General features: G+C 38.4%; 1 protein-coding gene across 3 annotated transcripts in view; it reads left to right on the top strand.

Annotated features, from left to right (window-relative positions):
• Positions 1-27,838, top strand: part of LOC120503178 (cytosolic carboxypeptidase 6) — an 882,397-nt gene that overhangs the window by 209,652 nt on the left and 644,907 nt on the right. For all 3 annotated transcript variants that reach the window (XM_039711394.1, XM_039711393.1, XM_039711395.1), the window contains exon 4: positions 6,834-6,928. In XM_039711394.1, coding sequence (XP_039567328.1) covers positions 6,834-6,928 — 95 coding nt within the window. The remainder of the gene's footprint in view (positions 1-6,833; positions 6,929-27,838) is intronic.

The following is a 27,838-nucleotide window of genomic DNA, read 5'->3' as shown; positions in this document are numbered from 1 at the left end:
TTGAAAAAATTGCTGGTTTTCCAAAAAAAAACAATTGAGTTGGGAAAACTTGGAGTGACTCTTGCTCTCATAATTTTCAAGTCCAACAGGTCCCACAGAGAAGCCAGGTTAGTGGTCATACCACAGCATGGGATTACACAGGGAATAGCAATTCCTCTGTAAATCCTTTTGAAAGCTTTCTGCTGGAAGAGGGTCTTCTCCACAGTTTCTCCCTGCCATAGAACTTAGTGAGGTAAAAATGAAATTCCAAATGGGGAAGGAACACTGGCTTGCACAGGTCTTACACCTCCTGTGGGTCTGTGGTCCAGCATATGAGTTTGAGGGCAAAGAAAGAACTGCCAGAAAGGACAGACAACTGGGAAAATGTCTAAACTAGTAATCATTTATAAAAGTATTTTTTGCTGTTGACACACAGTTAAACCCCATTACCTGAAAACCACTCATACAGCTTAAGGGTGCTGGGCTGGCATCAAACCCAAGAATATCTCCCACACACAGACAAATACCACAATAAAGGCTAATCTAATTTAATAGTTAGCAAAACATTATATCAGAGGTGTTGTTGTATTAAAATCCTTTGGGCCTCTTTTTAATGTTGTTCTTTGCAACATCCCAGACTTCAGCATTCCTCTCTTTCAAGTAACTAAATGAAGATCTCTACCAAGGGAAAAACACTAATAATTCACAATCTGTAATACATTTGCTGCATCACTTTCCTAAAATTTTGTTGTGTTGTAAAGACTCGACAGTTTCCAGTTAACAAGACACAGGTGCAGCTGATGAGTGAGGCTGGTGGAGCTCTCCGTGGTCCCCAGCATCCTCCCCCCTCTGAAAGTGAGAATTTATGTTCCCCTCCAGAGCATCAGCAGGTTTTGAAAGCTCCTTAGCTAAAGGAAAAAAAATGCTAAATGCTGTCAATATTAAAAACTTTTCCATTTGAAAGGACAAGTGTTCCTACAAAGGGAAAAGAAAAGCACGGCTTATTTTAAAATGTTAGCAGTAATGAATGATTTAAATTTGAAAAGGTCAGAAAAACGCTATTTGTAAGTTCTCATTGGGGATTTTGCACAGACCTGACTGTTATATTACTTGTTTTCTTCAGCATTGATAACAGTTGCAGGTGACACTTTTTTCTTGCCATTTGGAAGTCCCTCCAGTGCAATTTATTTTTGTACAGCTTTTTATAAGGTGCTTTGTCAGAAAAGATCCTGAAGACCTTCTGACTCAAATACTGAAATGCAGCACCTTTTTTGGTGAGCAGGCAGCAATCCCATGTTGCCATTTTCTCACATTCATAAATGGTGTCTTAAAATCTCACAAGTCATGAGTTTGGTTCATTTTTCTTTCTTTGTGTGTGTGTTTTTTTTTTTTTCTTACTCTCCTTCTGAAGTAGATCTGCCCTTTAAAGGGATGAAAACTTACATCTTTACCTTTAAAAAAAAAAAAAAGAAGGAAAAGATAGCCAATAATCTTGCCAAGGCAAGAACCTAACTCAAAAAGATGTACAGATTTCAGGAATTCACAAAACACTGTAATATCTAAAGAATCTAGAGGAGAGGAAAGCAAGATCAAGCAGCATAAATGAGGCAGAGCCCCATGATAGCCAGCACCTTTGGAATTTTAATGTTCATTCAAAGAAAAAAAGCTCAGCTTAATTTCAGCTGAAAGGTCTTAGAAGTAATACTTAGTGCCCAGTTGTCTTATTTTGGGTGGTTAAATGAAGAAATTGTTCATGACTGACTTCAAACAATTGGTCCCCAGGTACTTTGATAGCTCATACTGGTAGCATTTAGCATTGTCCACTGAATTGAAATTGTTATGCTATTAGTATGAAATATATTATATAATTTTAAATATTTAATATATGTATGTTACAACAGTATCAAGCTTGACACTTCCTACTGCAAACCCTATTTTAAGTTAGTTAAAACTTCTCATATTTGTAATGATTTGACACAAAATTTTCCGTGCCAGGTGTCTGCCTCAGGCAAAATTTTGTGGTGTTCTATGGTGTGTTTGTTTTTTTTTTTCCCCTTTTAATGTCAGCCAGAGCTGCACATTTATTTCTGTGAGCAGCCAGCCAGGGAAAACTGTGCAAAATAAACCTGGGATCTTTTTTGAAGGTACCTAATGTGTTCTTATCCTGGGGGAAGGCTCTTAACCTTTGTCAAAGGTGTGACTTTCTTTTGGAAACCTGCTTCAGTTGGAAAACCTGCTGGGAGCTGGGTGAGCCTTGTGCTCCCACCAGCCTGTTGGAATATGATGCTCAATAGAACCATCCACTCTCAGCGCCTTCAGCTCCAAACCAAAACCACCTTGCTGTGTGCTTGCCCCCAAAACAGCCAGCAGCTCCTTCCAGCCCCAGTCAGGAAAACTGCTGGCAATAAGAAAAAAATGTGATATATTTCAGCCACCTTTCCTCATTTTGTTTGTGGTTCATCTTTACCTTGCTCACCTTAAATACACTGAGCATCCCTTAACACCTGTTTGTGCTTTTAATTCCTGAAGTCTGCAAAGGACTATAAGGAAAACTAGATGTAAATACAATTTCTATGTAAATTTTAAGGCTAAAGGAAGTACCAAGCTTTTCTCTTGTTTTCTGTCCCAGTGATTTTATCAGCAAGATACCTTCAAATTCAAATTTACTGTCCATGTTATGGAAAGAGGGCCTCCTCCTTCTTCTCTCTGTGGGCAGAACTTGCCTGCCTTGCCTCATGTTCTCCAACATCTGTCTCAGATTAGGCAGGACAAACACAGAGCCTGAGACTGCAGCAATTTTCTTCTCTCATGCTGTGAAGCCACAACTCATCCTGGTGCATACCCAAGAGCATGGTTTGACTTGGTGCTGTCCTGAGAGGCTTTTCTGCACCATGCCTCTTCCACCTACCCAGAAACTGCAGATCAGTTTGTCAAAATAATGCAATATATTTAAGATTTTATCCTGAATCTGAAGTGGAAGCACAGAGTTATAATTTCTGGTACAGCATCTGTTTGAATATTGCTTCTTTTAGTGGTATTCATACACTCCCAAATACCCAACAAGTATTTTTATTGTAAAAATTTCCACCATTTTTCTCTGTATTGATGCTCTGGAGAACAGAACAATTTCTAGGGAATTTTAAGTACATTTAATCTAGTTTTATTTTCTTGACTTGACATTTCTTAAGTTCTTGAATACTCATTTTGGAGTATCTCAATTATATTGCTTATAAGATGACAATCTTGTACATCTCTATAACTGATGTAATAATTCAGAATAGTGATAATTTTCTTTCAAAAAAGTGTTTTAACCTGCTCAGTTTATTTCTAGTCCTTTTGCTCTTTACGCTGGCGTGCTAAAGGATATAAGTACAGACAGAAATTAGACTAAAAATTAGATTTGTTCAGCAAAACTTTGATTGCTGTATCACAGCCTTTTATGACAGCATTCAGTTCAAAGCTGTTTGCATACCTTATTGAGCAAGCTGCATATTTTTCCAGCGTGTGTACCCAGTGTGTATCCTGCAGTCATTACATTTTTGCACACTCCACTGGCTGAGCTGCATGGACTATTTTAACCACCACCAGGAACACTTGACGGAGTTCAGCTGCTCATTTGAGTGCTTCGGTTTGTGTGCTTTATTACTTCAGTGGTGTGTGTTGATAAAGTTCTGCTGTGTGCTGTTAAATTTTGGGTTCTGCCAATCTAGCTGGGTGCCATGCTGGGGGAATTGCACGCGTTGCTGAGTGCTCGCTCCGCGGCGAGCGGCAGCGCTCGGAACGCTATAATCGGCAGTGTTTTGTTAAATGAGCTGCATATTTTTGTTTTTATATACATTGCTTACCCAGTTGTGTACATTTGCCCAACTCATTATACAAAATAAGCTTGATTGGAATAAGAACATTCTCTACCAGCTGTCTGCTCTGAGTCAGTATGTAACAAAATTAGCAACTTTCCCTTTCCAACAGTGACATGATTGCATCCAAAGTTTAAGGCAATTGGTTTGGAGATCTTGTTTGTTTCATTCACTCCACGCAAACATCAAGATTAACAAACCAATTTGTTGCAACTTAATTTGTTTTCAAAAATATGAACAGAGTTAAGTAACAGAGGAAAAACTGAGCATTCTAATAGAGGGAAATGTTTCCATGTAGAGCATAAAGCATGCAGAGACCTGAATACCATTCTCTAACTTAAAGCCATCCATTAGAAATGTAAGATGGAAAATAACTAGAGACCTCCCAAAGTGGATATTTCATCAGATAAGCTATATCCTAAATACCTAAAATTACAAACATAACATTCTGTAAATTTAAGTGCATTCTTTTATCCAGAGTTATAAAAACAAGTTCATCTCATGACCACTAGAAATCTCAAAATACATGAAAACCCTTGTGCAGGGATATATAGTTTCCCTACTGCCTTTGGTGCAAAATTGAATTACCACCTTCAAAAAAGTGATTTTCTCGACTTGCTAGTTTTTCATGTCAGTTCTAGTCAAACCTACAGGTTATTTTTAGATTTTGCTTTTACTGATTGGCAGAATTTGCAGCCTAGAAGTATGTGCTCCCATTCACAAAATCTTCAGCACTACCTTAACCCAAAAAAACTTAATTTTTCTTGAGTACAGAGACACTTAGGGCTATGCAGTTTACCTGGCTTCCTATCTGCCCCATATTAAAGGACAAATGTACCTGGTTCCTGTTTGTGTCCCACTGCTGATTCCTTTCATTTTAATCTTCTCACTCCCTGTTACCCGAGCAGACTGCCTGGAAGGTCCAGATTTGTTTTTACACAGTTTTACATATGAAAGATTATTGTTTTAGTCAAAAAATGTTTGATTTTTAAACAGTGATCAATTAGTTCTTAGGCTTCTCGTGGACCATATGAAGGGTGCCAACATTACAATAGTTTGTTCTAAGAAAAGTGTGAATATAATTTTTAGTGGCTTGTCTTCACCTCTACCTTTAAAAAACAAATGTAAAGAGATTCATAGAAATTGAATTTATCAATATATTGTGGACTGTTTCATAAAAACTAATTTAGACTTCATATTTTGTTTTCTTGGAGTACATCAACACTGAGTATCAAAAGAGTACAACAAATGAGGAATACTGCATTTGCCATCTGAAAAGTCAGTGTACTCCAAGAGATGAGCTAGATCCAATTTAGACTTTCTTAACAGAGACAGAATAAGTAATTTTGCATGAAATGACTTGAAGCAGACAGATGGTAAAGAAAAAGGTTTTGTCTCTGTTTTCTCTTGTCTTCCCCCTGCATTAATTTGCTTTTAGTATCAGTCCATTACCTTTAAAGATCTAAATTCTACTCTTCCCTTGACCTATTAAATATCATCTTCAGTTTTCCCAAAGTTTCAGTTTAAATTAAGATCAGATTTAAAATATTTTCTTCTTATCTATAGTATTCATGCAACTGATGGCTATATGCAATTTCTGTGTAGGTATCCTGAACACTTTTTTCAAAGATAATTCTTCCTTTTGCCAGGGGATAGGTACAGAAATATTCCTATCTTTGGGGGGGAAAAAATCAGATTTTTTTGTTGTTGTTGTTGCTGCTGCTGTGTGAAGGCTAAGAAGGGTGGGGGATCAAGAGCACCCTTGGTCAGTTTGCAGATGATGCCAGCTTGGATGGGAGGGTTGATCTGCTGGAAGGCAGGAAGGCTCTGCAGAGGGATCTGGACAGGATGGGTTGATCAGCCAAGGAAAATTGTATGAAGTTCAACAAGGCCAAGTGCCAGGTCCAGCCTTCGGGCCACAACAACCCCTGCAGTGCTCCGGGCTGGGGCAGAGTGGCTGGAAAACAGCCTGGGGAAAAATGCCCTGGGAGTGCTGGTCACCAGGGGCTGAACACGAGCCAGGTGGGCAGGGAGGCCAGTGGCACCTGGCTTGTGCCAGCAGTGGTGTGGCAGCAGGAGCAGGGCAGTGACTGTCCCCCTGTCCTGGGCACTGTGGGGCCACACCTCGAGTGCTGTGCCCAGTTCTGGGCCCCTCATGACCAGAGTGACTTTGAGAGGCTGGAGCGAGTCCAGGGAGGGGAAGCGGAGCTGAGGCAGGGTCTGGAGCACAAGTCTGGTGAGGAGCAGCTGAGGGAGCTGGGGGGCTCAGCCTGGAGAACAGGGGGATCAGAGGTGACCTTACAACTACCTGGAAGGAGGTTGTAGCAGGGTAGGGGTCATTCTCTCCTCCCAGATAACAAGCAATAGGACAAGAGGTTTTACTAGTGGTTTTAGATTGTATATTAGGAAAAAAATCTTAACTGAAAGGGTTGTTAAGGTTTGGAACTGTCTACTAAAGGAAGTAAGTAGTCATCTTCTCCAGAGGGATGTAGATGTGGTGCTCAGGGACATGGCTCAGCCATGGACTTGGCAGTGCTGGATTAATGGTTGGATCTTGGAAGTCTTTTCCAGCTTCAGCAATTCTGTGTTTCTAGCCTATGGTTCTGTGAAGCAGTTAGAAGGTTTTCACAAGGAATTCTACCCCATCTCCCAGCTTTCCATCCACCTCTGTAATGTTAACTGCAGCACACTGGACTAGCTCTGCTTATTTTTTTCATCTGGCTAGGATTCCTATTGAAAAATCAGCGTGCTAAATTAGAAACATATATTTCACGTGCATCAATGCAGTGTGAAACAACATGGACATTTTAAATACTTGGAACAGACAGGATATCCATTATCTGAGTCCATGGAGAATAACAATAATTCATAAGGTACACATCTATTGCAAATGTTATCCATGTATGTTTTTATGCATCTGGTATAGACAACACATGTAGAAAGTCTTTCAGAATTTATACCTGGTCTTTTTTTCTTTTCCTTTTTTTTCTTCTCCAGAGAGTAATTTTCAATGTTGTCAACTTCAGTAAAACCAAAAGCCTCTACAGAGATGGGATGGCTCCAATGGTGAAATCCACAAGCCGGCCAAAATGGTGAGTTACTCTTTCAAAGAATTAATGAAATAAATCGGTTTTACTTGGCACTTGTACCAAAGACCTGATGGTTGAGGAGTTCTTTTACCTGTGAGTATGAGAACCTTGGTGCAGCAGTGTTGTGAGGACAGGCTCTCTTTGGAGCAGATGCCAATGTGAATTCTAGAGGGCTCTGTAGTGCCTTGTTTCAAATACCATGATTGAAGAAATGTCCATTTGAGGAAACTGAGCAGTCAGGGCTTGGGGCAAATTGTTTTCCAGCAACTGTCCAGCTCTTAGAACAGTAATTGTACCACTTTTTTTGCCTGCATTAGCCTCCAAAAAAAAACCCCTGCAAATATTATGGGAGATTGGTCTGGTTTTGAAAAGCTGCTTGGAATTGTTCTGCCTGTTTTGGGGTGGCTGGAGTTTGGTGGAGGAAGGTGAGCTCTGCCACGTGAGTTGACCTCACATGAATGAGCAGTGCCCAGTCTAAGGCAGAGGGAGGCCAAACAACCTCATCATCAGCCACATAAAATGTACAAAATGGGAACTCGTGTGCATATTAAACATGTGAATACCCATATAGATTGTACATTTTCTCAAAGCAAATGTAATGAAACATCTACAGTGAATAATAATATGTAAATCTAGTGAGTCTGAATGCATGCAAGACTCCCAAGAATTATTTGATTTGCCTTTGCCAGGAGACTTGTTTGAATATGGATAGTGAGGTTAGGCCAGAGGTGTACAGTAAGTTATTCTTGTCAGCCTTCACAGCTGCTACTTTTTATTGGTTAATTAGTAATACATTTGATCAAGCTGGACATTATCTGGGTTTTATGAATATATCTTTCTTAAATGCTTCAACTGTCACAAATTTTCTACTCACAAGATGGAAATGGTGGTCATAAGATTGTTCTCATTGTGTGGCTTCCTCTTCATATGACCAACGGAATGGATATTTGGCTTTTTGTCTGCATGGTAAGGTCAGATGGACAAAAGAACTGACTCACAGTACAGTTAGTGGATTGAGTCAATTCCAGCTCAATAGGAACATGTAATATCATTGAAAATTAATTTAAAAAATCCATTGCATTTAGTGTTTTTGTAGCAAAAGCCATGTTAATTGTGTTTACTATTTAACTTCAGAAAAATCTTTTGGGGCATTTCAGGGCCACATTTATCAAACATATTTTAATCATCTTTCAAAACCTTTTGTTTTTCTCACTGGGGTCTGGTATTTGCAGCTAAGTGTATTGTGTTTTAAGTTTATCTATAAATCAGATATTGCTTTCATACAAATTTTATGCCTTACGTTGGTTTCAAATTAAAGTGTAAATCTTACAAAACAATGCAAAATGGACTTATTTTTTTAGAACATAGAGGCTCCTTCACTATTTTTAAAACAGATTTCTCTTCAATTTCCCCGGAGATCTATTTATTTTTGTGTTTTATATTTTTAGAGGATGTATTTTGCTCCCATGAAAGTGAGGAATGAATAACATTGCCTGAAGCCAGGCACAGTGTAGGCAGCAGGTGCTGAGCAGCTTCCTTTTACAGGGCTACTACCACACTTTAATCCTGTTTCAAAAATTCAAGATGTAATTTTTTTTCTTTAAAAAGATGATTATTCTATTAAGATATTTTTATTTTTTCTAATAGTCTGCATATGAAAACATCTTGCTCTGCTTTGAAGGTGCACATTAATTCATACTGTTATCAGGGACCTTAGTGATATTGGGGTCTACTCAGTATAATTTTCTGTCTTGATGTTAATAGGATTTATGCATGTGTTTTCCAAGTGGGAAAACATATATATTATTTTTGGATATATGAGCTCTATCAGGGCTGTCTTCCATTTGGATTATGCCTTTCACAGTTACCTCTGTATCTGTTTCCATGGCATTCTAGTGCAACCTGTAAACAAAATCTTCTCTTTCTCTGTTTGCTGAAATAGGATTTACCAGCACTTGCAGCTGCTGTTGCAGCACACAGGTGGCTGTGGTCCTTGAACACGAGCAGGGCAATATCCAGCTGCATTGATTGGATCCTGTTTGATGTTTTGTATGTATTAGTCTTGTACTGGATCATTCAATGCTGCAAAAGTGCTGAGCTCCACATGAGGGGAGGAAGGGGTGGAAGGAAACTATTGGAGCTCTCCACCTCATATTAGGGTTTGTGTCAGCATAGCAGTTTAGTGGACACAATGCAATTAAATTAGAAAATGATATATTAATTACAAAAAGCTGAAGAAACACTAAAGGTTTTAAAATCCAGTTAAAAGGAAGATTATCAGTAGCCATGGGCTAAAAATATGCTGTAACTCAGGATTCATTTCTGAACTCCTCTTTATGAAATATTTGAGGAATTAATCATTATTGTGCCTGCATTTGTTCTGTACCAAAATTCACCCAACTTCTTCTGACCACACTGATAGGCACAACCCTGTGTCACACATAACTATTCCACTCCTTTTTTCAGATGATCAGTTTTGACTTTTAGATGATAAAGTGCCTGTTTTCCTTTTTACATTTGAGAGATATAGGTACATCATCCCTCTTAATAACAGATGTTCAAGCCTGAGTTATGGCTTTTTGATTTAAATGAAAACTCCTCCTGTACTCAGGCTAGAATTTGACTGTATTGCTCACAAAACCCTGCATATCAAAAGTAGATTGGCCTCCAGAGACTGTGAATTTTAATATTTGTTTTGAATGTGGTTATGCAAACATGGCTCCGAGCTTTGCAACACTTTGTGAGTTTGATTCTTGACTCTGGAACAAATTGCTGCCAAGTGCTCTTGAAGTAGAGAGTGTGTCAAACAGAGATCAACGTTTTTGACCTGTATTCTCTTGCCCTGTGGGGTAAGATCTTTAAATGCAGACAGCATCAAGGTTCAGCTCAGTGTTACTGATGTAAATGGAGTATATCACTGTCATCAAAGCACTCTGTGTGGACACAGATGTTCTGGTGTTGACATATTCTTCTCTTTTGAAGCAAGGCCAAACATTTCCAGTAATGAGCTACTGGAATAGAGGAAGCAGTAGGGATATCCTTAAGGGATAAGAAAAAATATAGGTTTCAGTGTAAAGAAAAATATTTATTAAAAAAAAAAAAAATAAAGCCTGGAAAAAAATTCTGATTAAAATGATATCTATGTTTTCCCCACACGTGGTCATGGACACTAAATAGTAAGGGATTGTATCAGATTTCACTGCATTGAAGCACAGCTCCCATATGGAAATACAGCAGTGTGTCACACCTTGTGACATCAGTTGTTCTCCATAGCAGAATGGAGAAGATAAAACTCAAGATTTTTTTAAAAATCAAGGAAATGGGCCATGTCACTTTAACATTTTGCTTAAAAGTAGCTGTTTTTTCAGCTATACTGCATCAAGATTTTAGAGAATTGGAAGGAATTTTAAAATAAAAAATTACTACATATAAATTTTTAATATAAAACCTCAGTCTCATAGAGACCTGTTCTGATTTGCCTGTGTCTGTTTTTCCTCTTTAGTGGATGTGAAGAATTTCAAGGGAGATGGATTTGAGGAAATTGAATTTTTGCTGTGTTTATGGACTTTGTGCTGTAATCCTATTTTTCTTTGCTGCTTGATTTAAGTACAACATTATTTTGTTGCAGTTTCTTAATCATGATTTCACACTAAGAGCTCTGTCTTTGGAAGTAAAGGTAGTAAAAAAGCCTGCCATGTGGGCATAGCAATGGAAGACCATCTAAGTACATATACTGCACTAATTTATTGATTGCACAAAGTTTTACAAGTTTCTCAAAGTTAAATAGAAGAGTGAATTGTTGGAGAGGCAGCAGATTTTCCAAATGATGAAGTGAGCAAATATTCCCTTTGGGCAGAGAACAGCTATAACTCTTGATTATTCAGTGTGAGCATTGCCTCATTGGGGACATTAGTTTTTCAAATTGTGCTAATCTTTTAAAAGTAACAACTGGCCACTCATCACCTTAGGTATTTCAGCAAGATCATGTGCAAAACTCTAATTAGTATTTATAGAACAGCAACTCCTCCCAGTAGAATAGTAGCAGTAGCTGGCAAATATCTGGTTGACACCTGTTAAGTCTTTAGACATCCATTGTATTTTATTCTGCATTTCAAATGAGCAGAGAGCAGTAGGTGAAGTCCCCATAATTAAGGGATAAAGGATAATAAATAACATGGCTCTTGAGTGGATGAACACAAGGTTAAAGGCTGTTCTGCAGTTTTGATGCTGTATTTCAGGAACTGTTTGTTTGTAAGTAATAATTCTAGCTAAAATATTATTGAGCTTTCAACATATGGAGGATTTATGTCTAGATCTAAATGTGTTTTGTTTATAATGTCAGATTTCAAACTGCTTCCTGGCAAAGCAGTTGCTTTCTTCCCTGTCTTTTATCTCACTCAGCAGTGATGGCTTTTAACTGGGTAGGCCCCTTCCCCAGCAAGCACTCTGCTACCTCTGCTGCTAAAACATCTACTGCTAAATGCTCACAACACATTGCTTCTGAAGTGTTTTTCTTTTCCAGCAAACCTGGAAGCACAGAAAAACTTCTGGGTAATTAATTCAAATTTGAATCTTTATGTATCTTGGTAAATATTGTCATGATGAGGAATTTTGGTAGACATCAAGAAAAGCAATGTAAGTTTTATGAACAATACTCCCATATGTTCCATTCATCAGAAGGGGACAAGTCTGAGAAAATCTGAATTTTGAGTAGCTAAAATGTGTTGCTTCTTGCCAAGTTTCTTTAACATTTGTGTCTACAATGCAGTGTTACAATCACTACCATGTCTACCAGGCTGCATTATACATTCTGAGACTTTCAGCAGCATTTTTAGTATGTATTTATATATCTTTAGCCATAAGATAAGCTGTTTGTGAAATGAGCTGTCATTTGTGGTGAAACAGTTTGAGAATAAAGCACTAAATATATATATAGCTTGCTAATCTGAAATACTAAAATTGCTTACTATAAAATATGTAGCAGGCTGGGGCTAGTGATAACATCACCTGAATTTAGGTGAAGAAGATGAACAAGCTGTTAGCATTACCTGATTCCTTCCTTGGCCTATTTCACAACTTTGGCTACTCTTGGAGGTTGTTCTCTTGCCAGCTCTGGGATGTCATGTGTGCCTGCTCCTGCTTTCCCGAGGGATGTGGTGAGAATGTTTTTGGAGGCTCAGGGATGTGTCCCGTGGCACAGGTGGGTGTTGAGGCAGTCCCTGCCAGGTGCAGCTGCAGCTCCTCAGAGCTGCCCCCTCCCTCATCCTGCTCAGCTCTGCACAGGAGCACCGGGCTGGGAGTGGGACCAGACTTTGAAGGAAGAAAAAGAGGATTTAGCCTTGGTCTGGGTCATGGCAGAGATCCAAAATCAGCTGTACAGCTCCAACCACAGGAGCAGTAAGGGAGTTGGGAATAAGTGGCTGAAGCAGGGAGAAGGGAATGGGGGTAGCAGCTCCCACAAAATGCCTTGAGAATTGTCTGTGGAACAGACCACAGCCTTCATTTCAATAACTTACAGCATTTTATTTGGAGAACATAGGGAGAATGGCATTTCAGTATCAACCTTTTGAAATCCCACCTTGAGTGAAAAGCAGAAGTAGTTTTGTCTTGGTCTTAGTGCAGCTCTTTGGAGGAAAATAAGATCTTTTTAGACAGGTTTCAGGTTGGCACATATATTAAAAAGTGAATAAATGCCAATCCCTGGGTAAATTAATGTTTGTGTGCATCTTGCAAAATAACAAAACAGTTCTAACCAGTCTACAAACCTGTAAAAGAAACACACTCACCTCCTCTTTCCCAGCTCAGCAAAGGTGGTTGTTCCTGGAAATAGATAGGAGATTCCATATCACTGTTATTAACAACAACTTCTGTAGAAATAGGGGAGAGGTTATGTTCTGCTGAAACAATCCCAGAGTCAGATCCCAAAATTAATGTGTTTATTGTGTAGATTAAATGGGATTTGTGTCAAGAAAGTAAGTTACATTTTATTGGAGGGACACTTCATTGCAAATTTAAATGGAATTATGTTGGAGAAAATTAATAACAAGGTAATTAATATAAAGAAAGGCAAATGAGTTTTAGGATTCAAAGAGAAAATTATGAAGAAGTTCCAAAGGCTGCTATGCCATCATGAAAAACCCTAGCTGTTTTATATGTGTGTGTTTCCTCATCATTTATCTAACTGATCTCCTATAAATCAATTTATTTAGATTACAGCAGAGTCAAAAGGCCTCAGCCAGGATCAAGACTTATTGTGCTTAGTGCTGTGGAAACATATAAACAGACAAAGTCCCTTTCTAAAGTTGTGAAAATTTTATGATTGATTTCAGTAAGAGCAAAGTTAGGCCAATACTGAGCACTTCTGAAAATTCCATCCTTAAAGATTTATTCCAAGCAGTAACTGTTTAAAAAATGACATACTGCTTACATAAGAGTCTAAATATTTGATGGTTATAGTATTTACATCTAAAACACCAGAGGCTATGTGCTTTAATACCTCAATCTGTTTCCCATATACTCTGTCAACATGAGTTCCCTGCATTGATTGAGGGCACTCTGTGATCCCTAAGGTTGTATTCATGAAAGGTTACCCTTGGTACTACTTTAATCATGGAAGGTTTGAAGCACATAGGAAACAAATGGGTTTGTTCCTGTTAGGTGCATTTTTGTCATCTATAAATACTTAATTACTGGGGTTCTGATGAGAAATTTAAAAAAATCTTAAAAGCATACAGTTGTGTGAAAATAGCTCCCCCATCACCGGTGCAAACCACAATGAAATTTGCAGTTGGGAGATTTTGTGGCAGTTTAAAACAACTGAATTGTAGGTTTTACCCACTACAGTCCATGGTATTGAGTTTAATAGCTGCAAAATATGACCAGAGCTGTGCATTATATCCCATCCTGAAACAGGTCATTCTCTCTCCTCAGGTGATGGGCATTTGGTGGAACTGATTGCATGAAAAGTGTTCACAGAACTGGGTCCCTAACCTTGGCAGGTTTAACAAAAAGTACATAAAATTGAAGCTTTTTTCCCCCTGAAATGAGTCTGTAAGTTAGATAAATATGGGCAGCACTGAGCTCAAAGTAGAGTCAAACTACCAAGAGGACATTGCAGCTTTTCATTGCAATTTTATACTTTGGACTAATGGAGTGAAGCAGAATGAAAATCACCTCTGTTAAGAATGGCATTTATCAGCTGTAAGTACTTAGTAGTAAGAGCTCTACACAGACAAAGCTGAGTGTCACCAAGAAATGTACTTGAAAATCAGACTGTTAACACAAGACTACACAAATAAGAGCCAAAAACTGTAATCAGAAAATGTAACATCTCTTTAAGAATCTTTTAATGGTCTGAAGAGTGCTAGACAAGTTGAATTTAACAAGATGTAATAACCTATGACATAATATAATTGAGAATGCACCAGGACACAGCACAGTCAGGTTAAATTTTGGCTTTCCTTCACTTAGCCTTGCAACTTTAAAGATCTTTCAACACAAGGTTTTAAAAATACATAGTCCTGTTTAAATTTACATATGACATAAAAGCATAGAATGTGCAATACATCAGAAATACAATTCTAAGCAAAGTTAGGGCTGAAACATCCAGCTTAATATTTTTTAAATGTTTGTTTGAATCATTAACAACAAAGTTTTTATTCATTTGCTATGAAAAAACAATGTTTAGTGCAGAGGAAAGGTGTGAACTTCTGATAAAAGTGAGACTGTTATCAGGCACTTGCCTTATATTTGAGGCGCCATGGTAAAAGTCAAAGCAATGAGTTCAATTTCTCTTCTAATAGAAAATAAAATAGAAGACAAAAACATTTTGCTGTACTGTGGAAATTGAGAAAATAAGCAGTAAATAAGTATAGCAAGTGATAATACAGGATCAGAACATTAAAATAATAGGTGCTGTATATTGAATTTGAACTCGTGGGATTCAACAGTTGTATACAAACCCAAAAGATAAAATCCGGAATTTTATGCTGTGATTACTAAGGATAAGTTATGAATTAACTTCTGTATGATATGGCACAGGTTTGAGAGAATTAAAATTTCATGATAATACAATAGGGATAAGATCTTTCCTGTGTCTCTAGATGCTGAGGCAGTGGTTAAAGTTTCTTTTTAAAACTCTTCAAGTAGGATTATTGAATTCCAGCTTGAAAGTGAAACTTTGTCTTCCTGTTTCACTATATTAAGCATCTCTGAGATTGAAAACCTAGCAAGAGCTCTCCTAGTGTGATTAGAAAGTATCCAATATTTTTTGGCAGCAAATACTAATTCCAATCATTCTGTCTAGTACTGCTCAGGCAGCACGAGGATAACTGGCTGTCAGATGTTTTGGGTAATGGAAAGGTGAGGCTCCAGGCTCTCAGTGGAAAGCTGGCAGCTTTGCTGACAGTTCCCTGCCTCTGGAAAATCAGAATGCTGCTGGGGAGGGGATGGGCTGTGCTGGGTGAGTGGTCTGGGCAGGGCTGGTTCTTGGCTGGAACAGCATCCCTTAGGAAACCATGGATCTTTGGAAGAGGTTTGAACCACACAGTGCCTTCATTGCCATCCTCACATTTCCTTGCAGCTTCTCTGCCTTCCATTGAGCAGCTTTGGTTGGGATGCAGGGCTGGTTTATCTTTAAGGGCTCCCAGGGTATTGGGCAGCTGCCTTGGGGCATTTCCCGGTACCTGTGGTGGCATTCCCAGGCTGGACATGCCCACAGCTCGGCTGTGCAGGTGGGTGGGGGTGAGCAGGGCAGGTGGGTGGCAGAAGAGCAGTGCAGGTGAACAGTTCAGGTAGGTGAGCAGTGCAGGTGCCCACGCCCAGGGCTGTACCTGCTGCAGGTGGCTCAGAGCAGCCCCTCGGGGGATCTCCCCTTGTCCCAGCCAGGGAGGGATTCCGCAGCTCCTACACCACAGCAGCATGTGAGCCCTTACCTGATTTTGTCTTTTAACAACGATGGGTGTGTGGGAACTGTTAAAATGTTGACAAAGAAGTCATAAAGTGTTTATTTTAGCTGGACTGCTTTTTTGGAAAGAAAGTGCCTTGTGTGTGCCTAGGCTTGCCTACCTTGGTGGCACCTCCCTTCAGGGGGTGCCTTGTGCCCTTTTCTAGGCTTATTCTCTATTTTTTCCTCATTCTGTGCTCTTGCACAGACACCCCCAAGCCCCATGAGAGGCTGACATCCCTGGTGAGAGGCTGTGGGACTTGCTGGCACACCCTGTTCCATCAGGGGTACCTGTAGGTGTGTGAGCAAGGTGTGTGTGCTCACTCGCTGCCATCTGCCCCAAAACGTGTGGCCAAAGGAAAGGTGGCATGAGAAACAGTCATGAGCAGAAAGTGTCCTCTCAGCAGCTCAAGGATTAGACTTTTATTAAGGATTGGGTGTTAATTTATTAGGGACTTGCACTGGGTAACTGGACTTGTAGTAAAATGACATGAAATGGTAAAATTAGTAACTTCCCTAATAGGGAATTGCTATTGAGATTGAGGAAGAAAATGGTGTTTCTGTTTGCTTTTTGTTTGAAGACATCACTGTTTTTCAGCCTTTCTGAGGTGCTGCTGTAAAAAATGCTGAATTCATTCTGTGGAGAATTCTTTTGGAATTGTTTATTGGAAATATGTGATACCATTTGCAAAATTTATAAGCAGGGACATTTCAGCTCAAGATAAAGAGATTCAACTTAAAAGGATAGATTTATCATAGAAAGAAACTGAGAAATAACCAAGTTAAAATAACTTACTGTGCCTTTTAATATATGAGAAAATCCTCTCCTAATATTTTTCCTAGTGGAATTAAAAACACCAATACCTCATGGCTTCACAACCAGAAGTGATATAATAATTTAGCTTTGATAAGAAAAAGAATTTTTTTCCCCATCTGCTATGATAGTGGATACTTTAATGTTCTTATAGCTGTTTTTTAAATGTCACTCAGCCACTGAAAGGGAGTCATGTAGTGTGTGTATTTTTCTGTGTAGTTTTTTATTAAACATAATTCCCTGGGCTCTCCTGAGGGACTGTCTCTATCCTGGGGGTACTGGTGGTAAGGATTGTGATGCCAAATCCTTCCCAGGATGTGTTTGGCTTGTTTCAACTCTGTGAACTTGAGGAATGACTCAGCCAGGGGAAAAGTGCTGCTGCATGTGCAGTCAGAGGGGCTTTACCTTCAGGAGCAGCTAAAAGCAAAGTCAAGATAAGTAGGGAAGGAAACACATTCAGATTCACTGAGTGTTAACCCCTGCAGGGAAAAAGTTGATTCTTGCTTTGAAAGGAGGAAAAACAAAGAGAAATACTGTATGTGTACCTGGTGAAATGAAGGGGAATTGATTTAGGTGGGAATGATGGATATAAATAGACTTTTCTGTATAACTTAAAAACCAAACTACAAACCCTGTGATGTATGTCACGCTCTTCAAGAATACATGTTCATGTGTTACATTCCTGCCTGAAATCTGGGGTTTTTAAAATCAGAAAATTATTTACAATCGGAGAATGCTCATCTGGAGGAAATTTCCAAGAGTGGAAATTTCCCAGCTGATGTGAGGTACTTGTAAATCAGAAGTTGACATCTGTGATCTGCGTGGCTGCAGTCTTTGACAAGAGTCTCAGAGTACAGGAAAGTGAACAGAGCATCCTGGATTTGTCATTTCTAATACTCATCAACTTGTTTCTGTGTGCTATGAAAGTACAGAAACCAATAACCTAGATGAATCATAAATGTCTGGGGTGGGTGTGTTGGTATTTTTGTATGGGAATGCTCCTTCAGTTTGTTTCCCTTTCCTTTTCTTTTGGCAAAGAATTCCAAGTTTGCACTAAGGAACTGGGCTTTACAAACATATCTGGGTAGAGGAAGTGAAGGAGTGGATACAAATGGCAGGAAAATAGTAGCCTGGAGTGAAATGTGCCTGGGGCCTCTGGGTACTAAAATTAAAGAAGGAAACAAATTACATGTTGACTACATGTTCTTCTATATAGAAAAGGAACAGCCAACTTAACCATAAGCAAGGATGGAAAACTGTATTTTAGCCCTTAGCAGCTGCTGCACAACAGAACAGAGTGTTTGCATTCACAGTACTGCCACTGTGTGGTTTCCCCTGAAATTCTGCAGGTAAGGAAAGCTCTTCAGCAAATAATCGAGACACTGAAAGCAGCACTAGGTGTGGGAAGGAGAGTGATGGCAGTGAAAATGGCATGGTGCATTTCCAAAGGTTTGCTTTTTTAGTTTTGGTTTTGATTTCACTTTGCCTTCCTTGAAGGAGGAATTTCATGCTTGAAAAGTTTCTGCCTTCCAAATGCAGGTTTTCAGCACAACCTGACATTTCAGTACCCTAATATCTATAGCCGAAACTGAAGGTTTCCTTTTGTTCTTTGTTTCAAAGGTTGGTACACAATTTTAGGTCCAAGCCAAACTTGTTATTAGAGTTTCATTTGAAGGTTTTAGTTCTTGGAAAGTACACTGTAATGAAATAAAGATATCCACTGACAGAATCTTGTGCTAACATAAATAAAGGCTGTTTGTAGCTTTAATTTAACATGTAATTAATAAAAGCTATCTCTCTTGAAGCCACCAAAAATGTGAATTAATGTTTAGAAAACCTTCTGGTAAGTGAAGCTGAGATACTTTCTAGCAGATGCACAACATTTACAAGTATCACTAATATGATCTGCCTGACAGCATGAGCCACATGCATGAGAGCTTAATGATCACTAATGCCTCAGTAAAAGCTATTCATTGGAGTATATTTTCTAAGATATACCTTTAAGTACAGATACTTGATATTTTAAGTTCCAGTTTCAAAATATGCTTCTGTACTCCTTTCTCTTGTTGGAAAAATCCTACCATTTTTGAATTGGGAGGGAATTATAAACATTTTAAAATATTAAAAAACCCCTCTGACCCTAAGTGACATAATACAGATATTGTAGTCAAGCTTAAAAAAGTATTATTTAGGTCAATTTTATTGAAATATAGATGCATAAAAATATATCTTGTTACTGTTTTGAACAGTACTAATTTTTTACCTTTACTTTCTGCAATATTCTGCTGGATATCTTCCATCTTAGTTTCAAATGAAACAGTTGTAGTTTTGAAATGCTGGTCAATGACTCTTTTTTCCTATCTATCAGACTGCAACATAGTAAAACGTCTCTTAATTTTTCCTGTTGTATCTCAATGCAACTATATATGCCAGAGTCAGAAAATCTGGAAGCTAATCATGAACTGTAGTGTCTCTGAGATTGTTTTACTTTTCCTCTCCTTCTCCTGTTTAATACTGGATTTCCTTGAATGTGAGATGTGAACTTCAGCAAGCTGTGCCTTGGAAATAAGTGTGTTACAGCTGTGAAAAATCCAGTAGTGTTCAGAAGCTGGTCATGGATGTAGTTACACCATAGTAATAATAAAATAATTGTGAAGCTTTTTTTGTTTGTTTTGTTTTGTTTTGCAAAGGAGGAAAGTTTTTATTCCATAAGGATGACATCTGTAAGAAATAGAGAATGGGAAAAACCCCACAGTTCTTTAAATGATGGCACCAGACATGGATTGCACAACAGAGCTGAACCTCCTCCCCAGTCCAGTAGCTAAGAGCTGCCTTGGATGTGGGTAGAGATGAAAACAATTGAATTGGATGCATAAAATGAAAGTCAGCTGAGGTGGATGGAGAACTTAAATGTAACTCAGAGTGATTTGACAGGTTTTGAAGAGTTTGGGTGATTCTGGTTAAGTTTTTGGGGTTATAGAGTGTGAGGCTGACTTTGGAAACTCAGCCAGCAAAAGGAAAGTGGTTGTAATGTTTTGTTGTTTTCTCCTGAGAGTCCCATCCCAAGACAGAAGGTCTAACTAGTATTTATTATCACATTTTACAGGAGGAGAGATAAAGGCAAAAGATAATGGATTTTTTTTCAAGGTCATTGTAAGGAGTAGCTTAGGCCCAACCTCAGAATTCTTTCATTTTATTTGTTTCTCAGTTCAGTGATCTGCAAGCAGTAAAATCTAGTACCAGATTTACTACATTATACTGTTACATTATTACCTTAAAATTTCATGCGGTACATAGATGGCTGTAAACAGGTCCAACTTGGGTTCTGAGGCTTACTTATTTTGGTTTTTTTCCTGGAGATTAATTTTTTTAAATTCCCAGGGAAAGCTTGAAAGTTTCCCGGATTTCAGACTTCAGAAAGTGATTTGCTCGTTTTTCAGAAACATACTACTGATCCTAGCAGATTTATCACACCTTATTATTTATAAAGGAATATTTCTACTCATTTATTATAGTCTGAGAGCTACAATTTTCCTCACACAATATTTACATTAAAGTTATCTTTTGCTAGATTACTGAAAAAGAAATCACCCTTCATCACCTCAGAATACTTGCAATTTTTTTTTTAATCTTTCAAAGCTATCTAAAAATACATCCAGACACTCCAAGCTAAGGAACAGAAAGGCTTCCCATAAGTTCCAGAACAATTAAACTCAGTGCTCCCTCCTAAATAAACCATGTGCTGGGTCAGGAGAGGCAGCTTCTTTAGCCCCACTGTTTGCAGAATGTTCTGCTGGAGCCCTGCACAGGTTTGAAGTTTTTCTCAGTCTAACTACCAAAAAAAAAAAACAAAAAACCAACCCTGCACATAGTTTTAAATTTAGCTTTTAGAAGTTTTTCCAACTAAGTTTGAACTGCTGAATTGAAGGTTCATAACATAAAGGTTGTCATACCCTTTGTGCAAATGGTGCCCTTATAATGTGGCATATTAAATATTTAACATAGTTTGCAGCAGATAAAAAGCAATTTTGTTTAATTTTTCCTAAATATTAATGCTATCAGGCATCTTAATCCTTTCATTATAACAAAAATTTGTTCAAGCTCATTCTTATTAAACATTTTCTAATTTATAATGATATGGATGTTTTTCTTCTGATCCTAATAATTAAGGCCAAAATGCCATTTTAAAGAAAAAAATGCGAGAGCTCGGAGAGGGAATCTTCACTGGTGTAATGGGAAGAATTGGAGGCTAGAAAAATACCTTTATTTTACCCAAGGATTCCAAAGACAATGCCTATCTCTCAAGTAATCCAGCTCAAAGTTTTGGGTCAGTTGCCAAGGAATGAAATGGAATACCTGCAAAACACTCAGTGAAATGACCTGGAAAATAATGTGTAAGGAGGTTGCCAGTCACTTCTGAGTGAGGACCATTCTTCCATCTCTATCTCTGAACTGCAGAAAAAGAAATAAAAATTTGTGAATTGGAATTAGTTTCAAATCAACTTTTCTCTGCATCCCAGAACAAAAATGTAGTCAGCAATTATTTATAATGCTAATTAAAGACCTGTTCTAACAGGGTTACTGGAGGCTGAAAGCCCTTGATATGACAGTAAATGTTTTCCATAACCACCCATTGGCATTCAAAGACAGTATAAAGGGAGGGAAAGGATAGGAACAATGAGGAAGAAAGAAAGAATCGTAAGGAAATATTGTTTAGAAATTGAATATATTTAGTTGATGTTGTACTTACTCTAAGTAGACTGATGTGGCTTCACTAATTGCAGTAAAACCACAGCTTAAAAAAAAAACAATGGTGAAAAAAGGGAGATTGTGGCCCATTTTTGTAGTGGGTCTAATATCTCTGGGTTGTTTTAAAAAATTCTATTTTTATTCTTATTTTCCTTCTTTCTCCCATCTAATTCTCATTTATGCACTCTCACAAAAGGACATTTATAACTATATTTTTATAATTATGCAGCTTTTCTCTCCTCATGCAATGACTGTTTTTAATTTTCAATGTCCTCAGCTTTTCGGTTGAACTGAAGAAATATTGCTAATTTGCTTGTATGCAAAGAACTTTATTGCTTTTTTTGGTAGATGCACTTTTTAAAAAAAATTGTTTCTTTTAAATAGTAAGCTGCTTAAAACAGTCTTTGCATAATTCTTGGGTCTGCTGATTCCCATGTTAGTTGATTTTCCGAGCCAATATTACTCATGCACAGAATAATTATATAGATATTTCTGTTGAGAAAGTAAAGAATGAACTTATAAGATAAAGAACTGAGTGTGGTGGCTGTGGGGTTTCTGAATGCAATAGGTCAGTACTTATTTTCACATTAGGGAAAATCTGGAGAAACCTCTGGATTTAGCTGGAGTAATTTTTAGATTTAAATCAGTGTAATGTAGGCTCCTTTCCTCCATCATAGTGTAGGATTTTGTGGTCTCAGGTGAAGCATTCACCTTATTTGGAGAGTTTGATAAGTGGAACACATTTTTAAGTGCCTTGATGGATGCAGACTTCTCCCAAATGCCAGAAATGCACAGGTGACCATCAACCATAAACCCCACTTGCTGCTGTTCCTAAGGACTGTGTCCCAGACATCCTTTGCCTGGCTGGGATGTGAGGAGCAGCTGGCTGAGATCAACCTAAAGGCAGATAGAGATGGGACTGTATCTAAAGTCAAACTCTCCAAGGATGGGAAATCTCTTTTATTTTAGAAAATGATTCTGGATCATGTGCTGCCTGGGGAAAATTGTGGTCCACATAAAAATCCCCTTTAATTCACTTTCCTCAGTGGACAGCTGGAACACTCTATTCTCTTCTGCACTTGCATTCCTGCCAAGATGTGTTGTGAACACACCTGCAGCTTCCCCTCAGCTGTACCAGCTACTGAAGATTCTGTTGTGCTGCCTTCCTGGTGTCCTCAGAAAACACTGGCAAGTTCCAGATTTGGTCTCATAGGCTGATATTTGTCTTAGAAGCTGCCATGTATCTTGGCCTAGAATAACAAACAGAGACAGGCTTGGTCATCAGTGCTGAAGTTCAAGGTGAAAGAAGACAGCTCCTCAGCAGGGTTTGCATTTCAATCTCTTTTACCAGAACAGATTGGAGGAGTGAGGAGTTTTACTGTCTTCCATAAAGAAATGTAAAACTTCTCTCAGCAACTGTGGTGAAATCCAGTAATAAACAAGAGGAGGGAAAGAACAGAAAGTAAAAGGGAGAGATTTGTAGTACTAGAAAAAGCTCTAAGAGAAAGAAGGAAATATCCTAACAAATCACCAGTCCTAACAGAAGCATGATGCAAACCAGAACAATTACCTCTGAAAAACTGCATATGTACTGTACAGGATCCAGACCATGTTCCCTGTAGTCACACCAGAGACAGATATTTATATTTTCTTCAAGGCAAGTGAAGATTTAAGTCTAAAGGTGAAATAAGGATTTTTTTAATGGCCTAACTAAATAATTATGGTACAGTCTCTTTTTTTTGGTCACTAATAGATAGACCTCTATGCAAGAGGTTGAGTCTGGTAAATCTCAGTGGCTTCCAACTGTCAGAATGTACCTGGCAATCTTAGAGGAGAAAAATGATAGTAAAGGGAAAGGAATAAGTCGACATTAATGTTACATGCCCACATACTAACTTGGCTTAAAGTAGATATGGAAATTGAGGTCTAAAATATCTCTCAATATCGTTAGAGAAGACAGATTTTTAATGTTTTTCAAATAAAAAAGGTTCTTTCAGTTCATGAAGATCTATAAAAGTATAACTGTACTCTTCATGTAATTGAAACGTTAATTTCACCAACCTTTCCATGGAATGCTTGAATGTCTCTTATATGCATGTCTCTCTTCACAAATATCAAGTTTAAAGGAATTTTTCTTGAACCTGTGAAGATTTCTTGAGTTGCAGAAAAACAGGTTGTTACGAAACCCACAGCTCTGTACATGAAAAATATTGAAGTTCTATTTTAAGTATTGCTTGGCATATCAAAAACTTTACACTGGTAATTGCATTGTCAATCATGTAGTGTCCCATTACTAAAGAAATAGGTACAAATCCAGCCATTCTTTATTTTCCAATGACTAAAAAAAAGTTTTATAATGAGAAAATAATACAAATTATTCCCTTCAAGAACTACACAGTGTATATTGCACAAAAAAATTATCATAAGCAACAGTTAGATCATGAATTATGCTTGAAATATCTGCATTTTCCAGCTTCCTAGAGCTTTCTTTAAAAACACTTTGAGCTGTGCTAATGCCCACCACGTATCGCTTGAAACCTGCAGAAGGTTTGTAGTCAGTACGAGCTGATGTGCTGTTGATCTCTGTTTGCAAGCTGTTTAATGTTAAAAGTGCTGCTGAAACTGTCAGTAGAAAGACTATGAATAATTTCAAAGACCCTCCCAGGCTTATCTGTTCTCTTGCTTCCAGCATTCTGCTTTTAGTAATGAAACTATAGGTGCTGCCTGGCTGCTGGAAAAGTGACTTTGAAGCAGTTTCACCACAGCTGTGCAAGACTGAGATGGTGCCTGCACTTCTGGATCAATTACCACTCATTCCTTTTAGCAGTGATACTCGTTTTTCACCAGACAGTGGAGGAAAAAATATTCATGTGAATGAAAAATATGAATATTGTTGGATATATGATCATTGATGTCATCCCACCTTTCTTCCTGGAGCCTACAGGACTTCTAGTGTTGCTACTTCCTGCAGGGTGTGTTTGCATGTGCTTCTATGTATGATGCATATGGGTGCTGTTTTAAAAAGTCTCTTTTGAGCATGTAAAAGCCATTATTTGATGGAAATTTTGAAATACTGGTTGATCTTATAAGATATTTGCCAGTATCTTGCAAAAATCCTTCTGCTTTTAATAATCTGATTTCATCTAAACTTGAAATAGATGATAGATTTATTCTGTTGTTGGTGAGATCCTAGCAAGAAATAGGAGTGTGGTGGATAGGACTCCCCATTTCAATAACCACTCATTACATATCTGATATTCAAATCTGTGAGGGTTTTTTTGTCATTTTGGTTGTTTGTTCCTATTTGTGCTTTATTATTTTTTACTTTTCTTTTTTTTAGTTTATTTATTTATTTATTTCCTGGGTGGGCTTTTTTTTTGTATTTTTGAGGTTTTTTGTATTCTTTTTTTCTTTCTGAAATAACTTTGTTTGGAATTGTCTTACTCAATGGAAAACATCAAATAAGAAAAAAAGTTTAAACTGTGAAGGGCAAATATTTTAGAAAGCTCTTGGGGGTTTTAGGTAATAGTTCAATAAAAAAAAAAAAGAAGAAATAAAAGAAGCAGTACTGAGGTGGATTGCTTCCTTTTCAGTGAAAAGGTAGTGCAGTAAAAGGTGATCTACTGTTGGAGAGTCTCTACTTCTTGTACTTATTATGGTACCATGGTAACATCAGAATAAGCCAGAGAAAATGGGGTAAGCAGCCTGGTAGAACATAATCAAGAGCACACAAACAATGTGTTACAGGGAATCTATAGGAGAAATTATTGCCAAATATTGTAGGGTTCTGGGAAGGAACATTGTAGAGCTCTTCGGGGAACAGCTCGAGTAGGGGCTCTGTCTGTAGGAAATGTGGGAGCTGTTGAAAGAACACATTGTCTGGGCTGGTGAGAGGAGTGGGGAGCACAGCACTGCTGCTACGAAGGGGTGATGGCATTCTAGGTTGGGAAGAAGTAGAGACCAGTCAGCTTTTGGAATCTCTGAAAGGTGTGATTTCTTCTAGACATAAAGAAACAGTAATTCACTACTGCTCTGCCTGTGTGCTCAACCAGCAAGGTCATAATTAGGTCCTTTCAGTGATTTTTGTGTCTGTCTGAAAGCAGAATGTAGGATTTTGTGTTTTAAGTGTTTTTAGGGTAATCAGCTGTCCAGACTGACTCTGCAGTCCCCACAGAAGACAGAGGCAGTCACAAACATTGTTGGCAGTGCAGGAAGGTAGTGTGGCTTTGACAGCCTGTAATTGTGAGGGATAAAACTACAGTATAGGGAATATATGATCCCAAATAAAAAATGTCTGACAAGTCAGTATTCCTGTCTGAGAATTCAGCAGTCACAGATTATAAACCTGGGATCATGGGAAATTAAATTAATGTGAAATCATAGGCATGACTGCATGTGAGACATTAAATAGTGCAGAACACAGCAGACTGTTGTATTTTCATTTTTGACTGCTTTTGTTTCTCACAGGAGGTGTTTATGCACATTGTTTCAAAGGGTTTGTGTACACATTGTGAATTTACTACAACAGTGTTGTTGATTTTTGTTCCCCAGCTGCTATGGGTAACATGGGTGTCTTTGTACCACCTGTGCAGCAGGAGGTCCTTCCTTCCTGCAGCTGATTGCAGATTACAGGTTTGGATGTTATCAAATTAACCTTATGAACTGCTTTGGTTATTCTCAAATCAACCTTTTGACCCTCATGTCAAAATTGTTGCAGCTGAACGTGTATGAGCATGTGAGGATTAAGGTGTTGGCAATGCTATCCTACCATTTAGTATCAGAGCCAGCCTGGAAGACATTGCTTATGAAATTGATTGATCTTTCTGTTGTGAGGAAATGATAAGGTTGTGAGACACAGGGAGCATAAAAAATGTTTAGTGCAGAGCAAATACGTTAAGTGCAGTGCCCACTCTCACACTGGTTATTGCATTGCTGGTGTGACAGATTGAGGGACCAGACTGCAGGAGCTCGATCCCTCCAGGGCCACAGAGGAAGATGAGCAGCACCCGAGGTGCTCAGGGGGCTGGCTGACGTCCTCTGCCACTGTTTGTTGCCTTGAAATAGAAATGGAAACAGGGAGAGTTTCTTGTTGATTGGAGAAAGACAAATCTTGTCCCCATCTTTAAAACGGCCAAAAGGTCTGCTTGGGGAGGCACAAGGTGGATGAACTCACTTTGGCCCTGTATGGAGCAGGTTCTCTTGGAAGGTATCTTTGGGCCTGTGAAGAGGAAGGCATTTGGATATTTAATCAACCTGATTGCCTTCTGTTGCCTTTGTGGATGACACATGGGAAAGTGGTTATTTACCTCAGCTTTAACAAGGCTTGTGATATGCCCCCTGAGGATATTTTTGTGAGTTGTGTTGGTCTGAGTGCACGGACAATTAAACAGTCCTCAGGTATCAACTCAGGTATCTAAATGTAAAAAGAGACTCCCAAAATATCTAAGGGAATTCACTTAGTAGTCTTCAGAGAAAGATTCAAAATTATTCGGAATGTTTTCAAGTGATAAAGTCAACTACTGTTTGCAAGGCTGCAAAGCATAAACAGTACTTGAATCTTATTTATTAGGAAGGCCATACAATTTCTTTTTTTACACATAGAACTCAAGCCAGCAGAAGATAATGAAGAGTATACATTAAAACTATAGTAATTGTGTTTGTTTAATAGTAATATAGTAACATAAAAACTCCTACTTGTTATCCCTCTTTATTAATAAATAATTACTGCTTTTGTTGTTCATTGTTGGTAGTACCAGGCTGTGAACTGGGAGGGAAAGGAACATGTGCTCTCCTCCTCAGGGAAGTGGGCAGTGGCCACTGGGAAGGTGACAGGCACTGATGGTCTGGGCAGGTTTCCTCCCTCCCTGTACAGCAGCTCAGCAAACATGCAAAGAATTCACTTTCTCCAAGTCAAACACCAAAACAGCTTCTTTGTCACCTTTTCCTGGATTTGTGGATGCAGTTCATCATTAAATGGAGTTAACAGCACTCTAAAGCTGACATTCCAGCAGGTTTACAGCAGGGATCTACAGCACACATAGGTTTGGCAAAGGCTTAGCAGCAGTTATGGGTTTGGAATGTGGGAATTTATAATATTGAGTTTATTTCTTCCTTCCATTTTTCCTCATTCTTATGGGACCACTGGTGATGAGAGAAACTTGGGATGGGTTTACAGTGTGAAATAGTGATGTACTTGGGCTTTGCAAGTCATTGCACTTGCGTGATAGAGGATGTAACAGCAAGCAGAATGTGGCCCGTCTTAAGATGATACTTCCTGGAGAGCTGCACTGAAAGCAGTTTCATTTAAATGAAGACATGGGTGGATCCAGTTAAGAAGTAACTGGTAACTGATTTAGCCTTATTAGGGGAATAAAATAACATCTGGTTCTCTGGACTTGAGAAAAAA

The sequence above is a fragment of the Passer montanus genome, unplaced genomic scaffold (assembly GCF_014805655.1).
Source record: "Passer montanus isolate IOZ18808 unplaced genomic scaffold, ASM1480565v1 scaffold25, whole genome shotgun sequence".
Classification (NCBI taxonomy): Eukaryota; Metazoa; Chordata; class Aves; order Passeriformes; family Passeridae; genus Passer; species Passer montanus.
The sequence above is the reverse complement of the archived record's forward strand: the minus strand, read 5'-3'. Positions and strand labels throughout refer to the sequence as shown.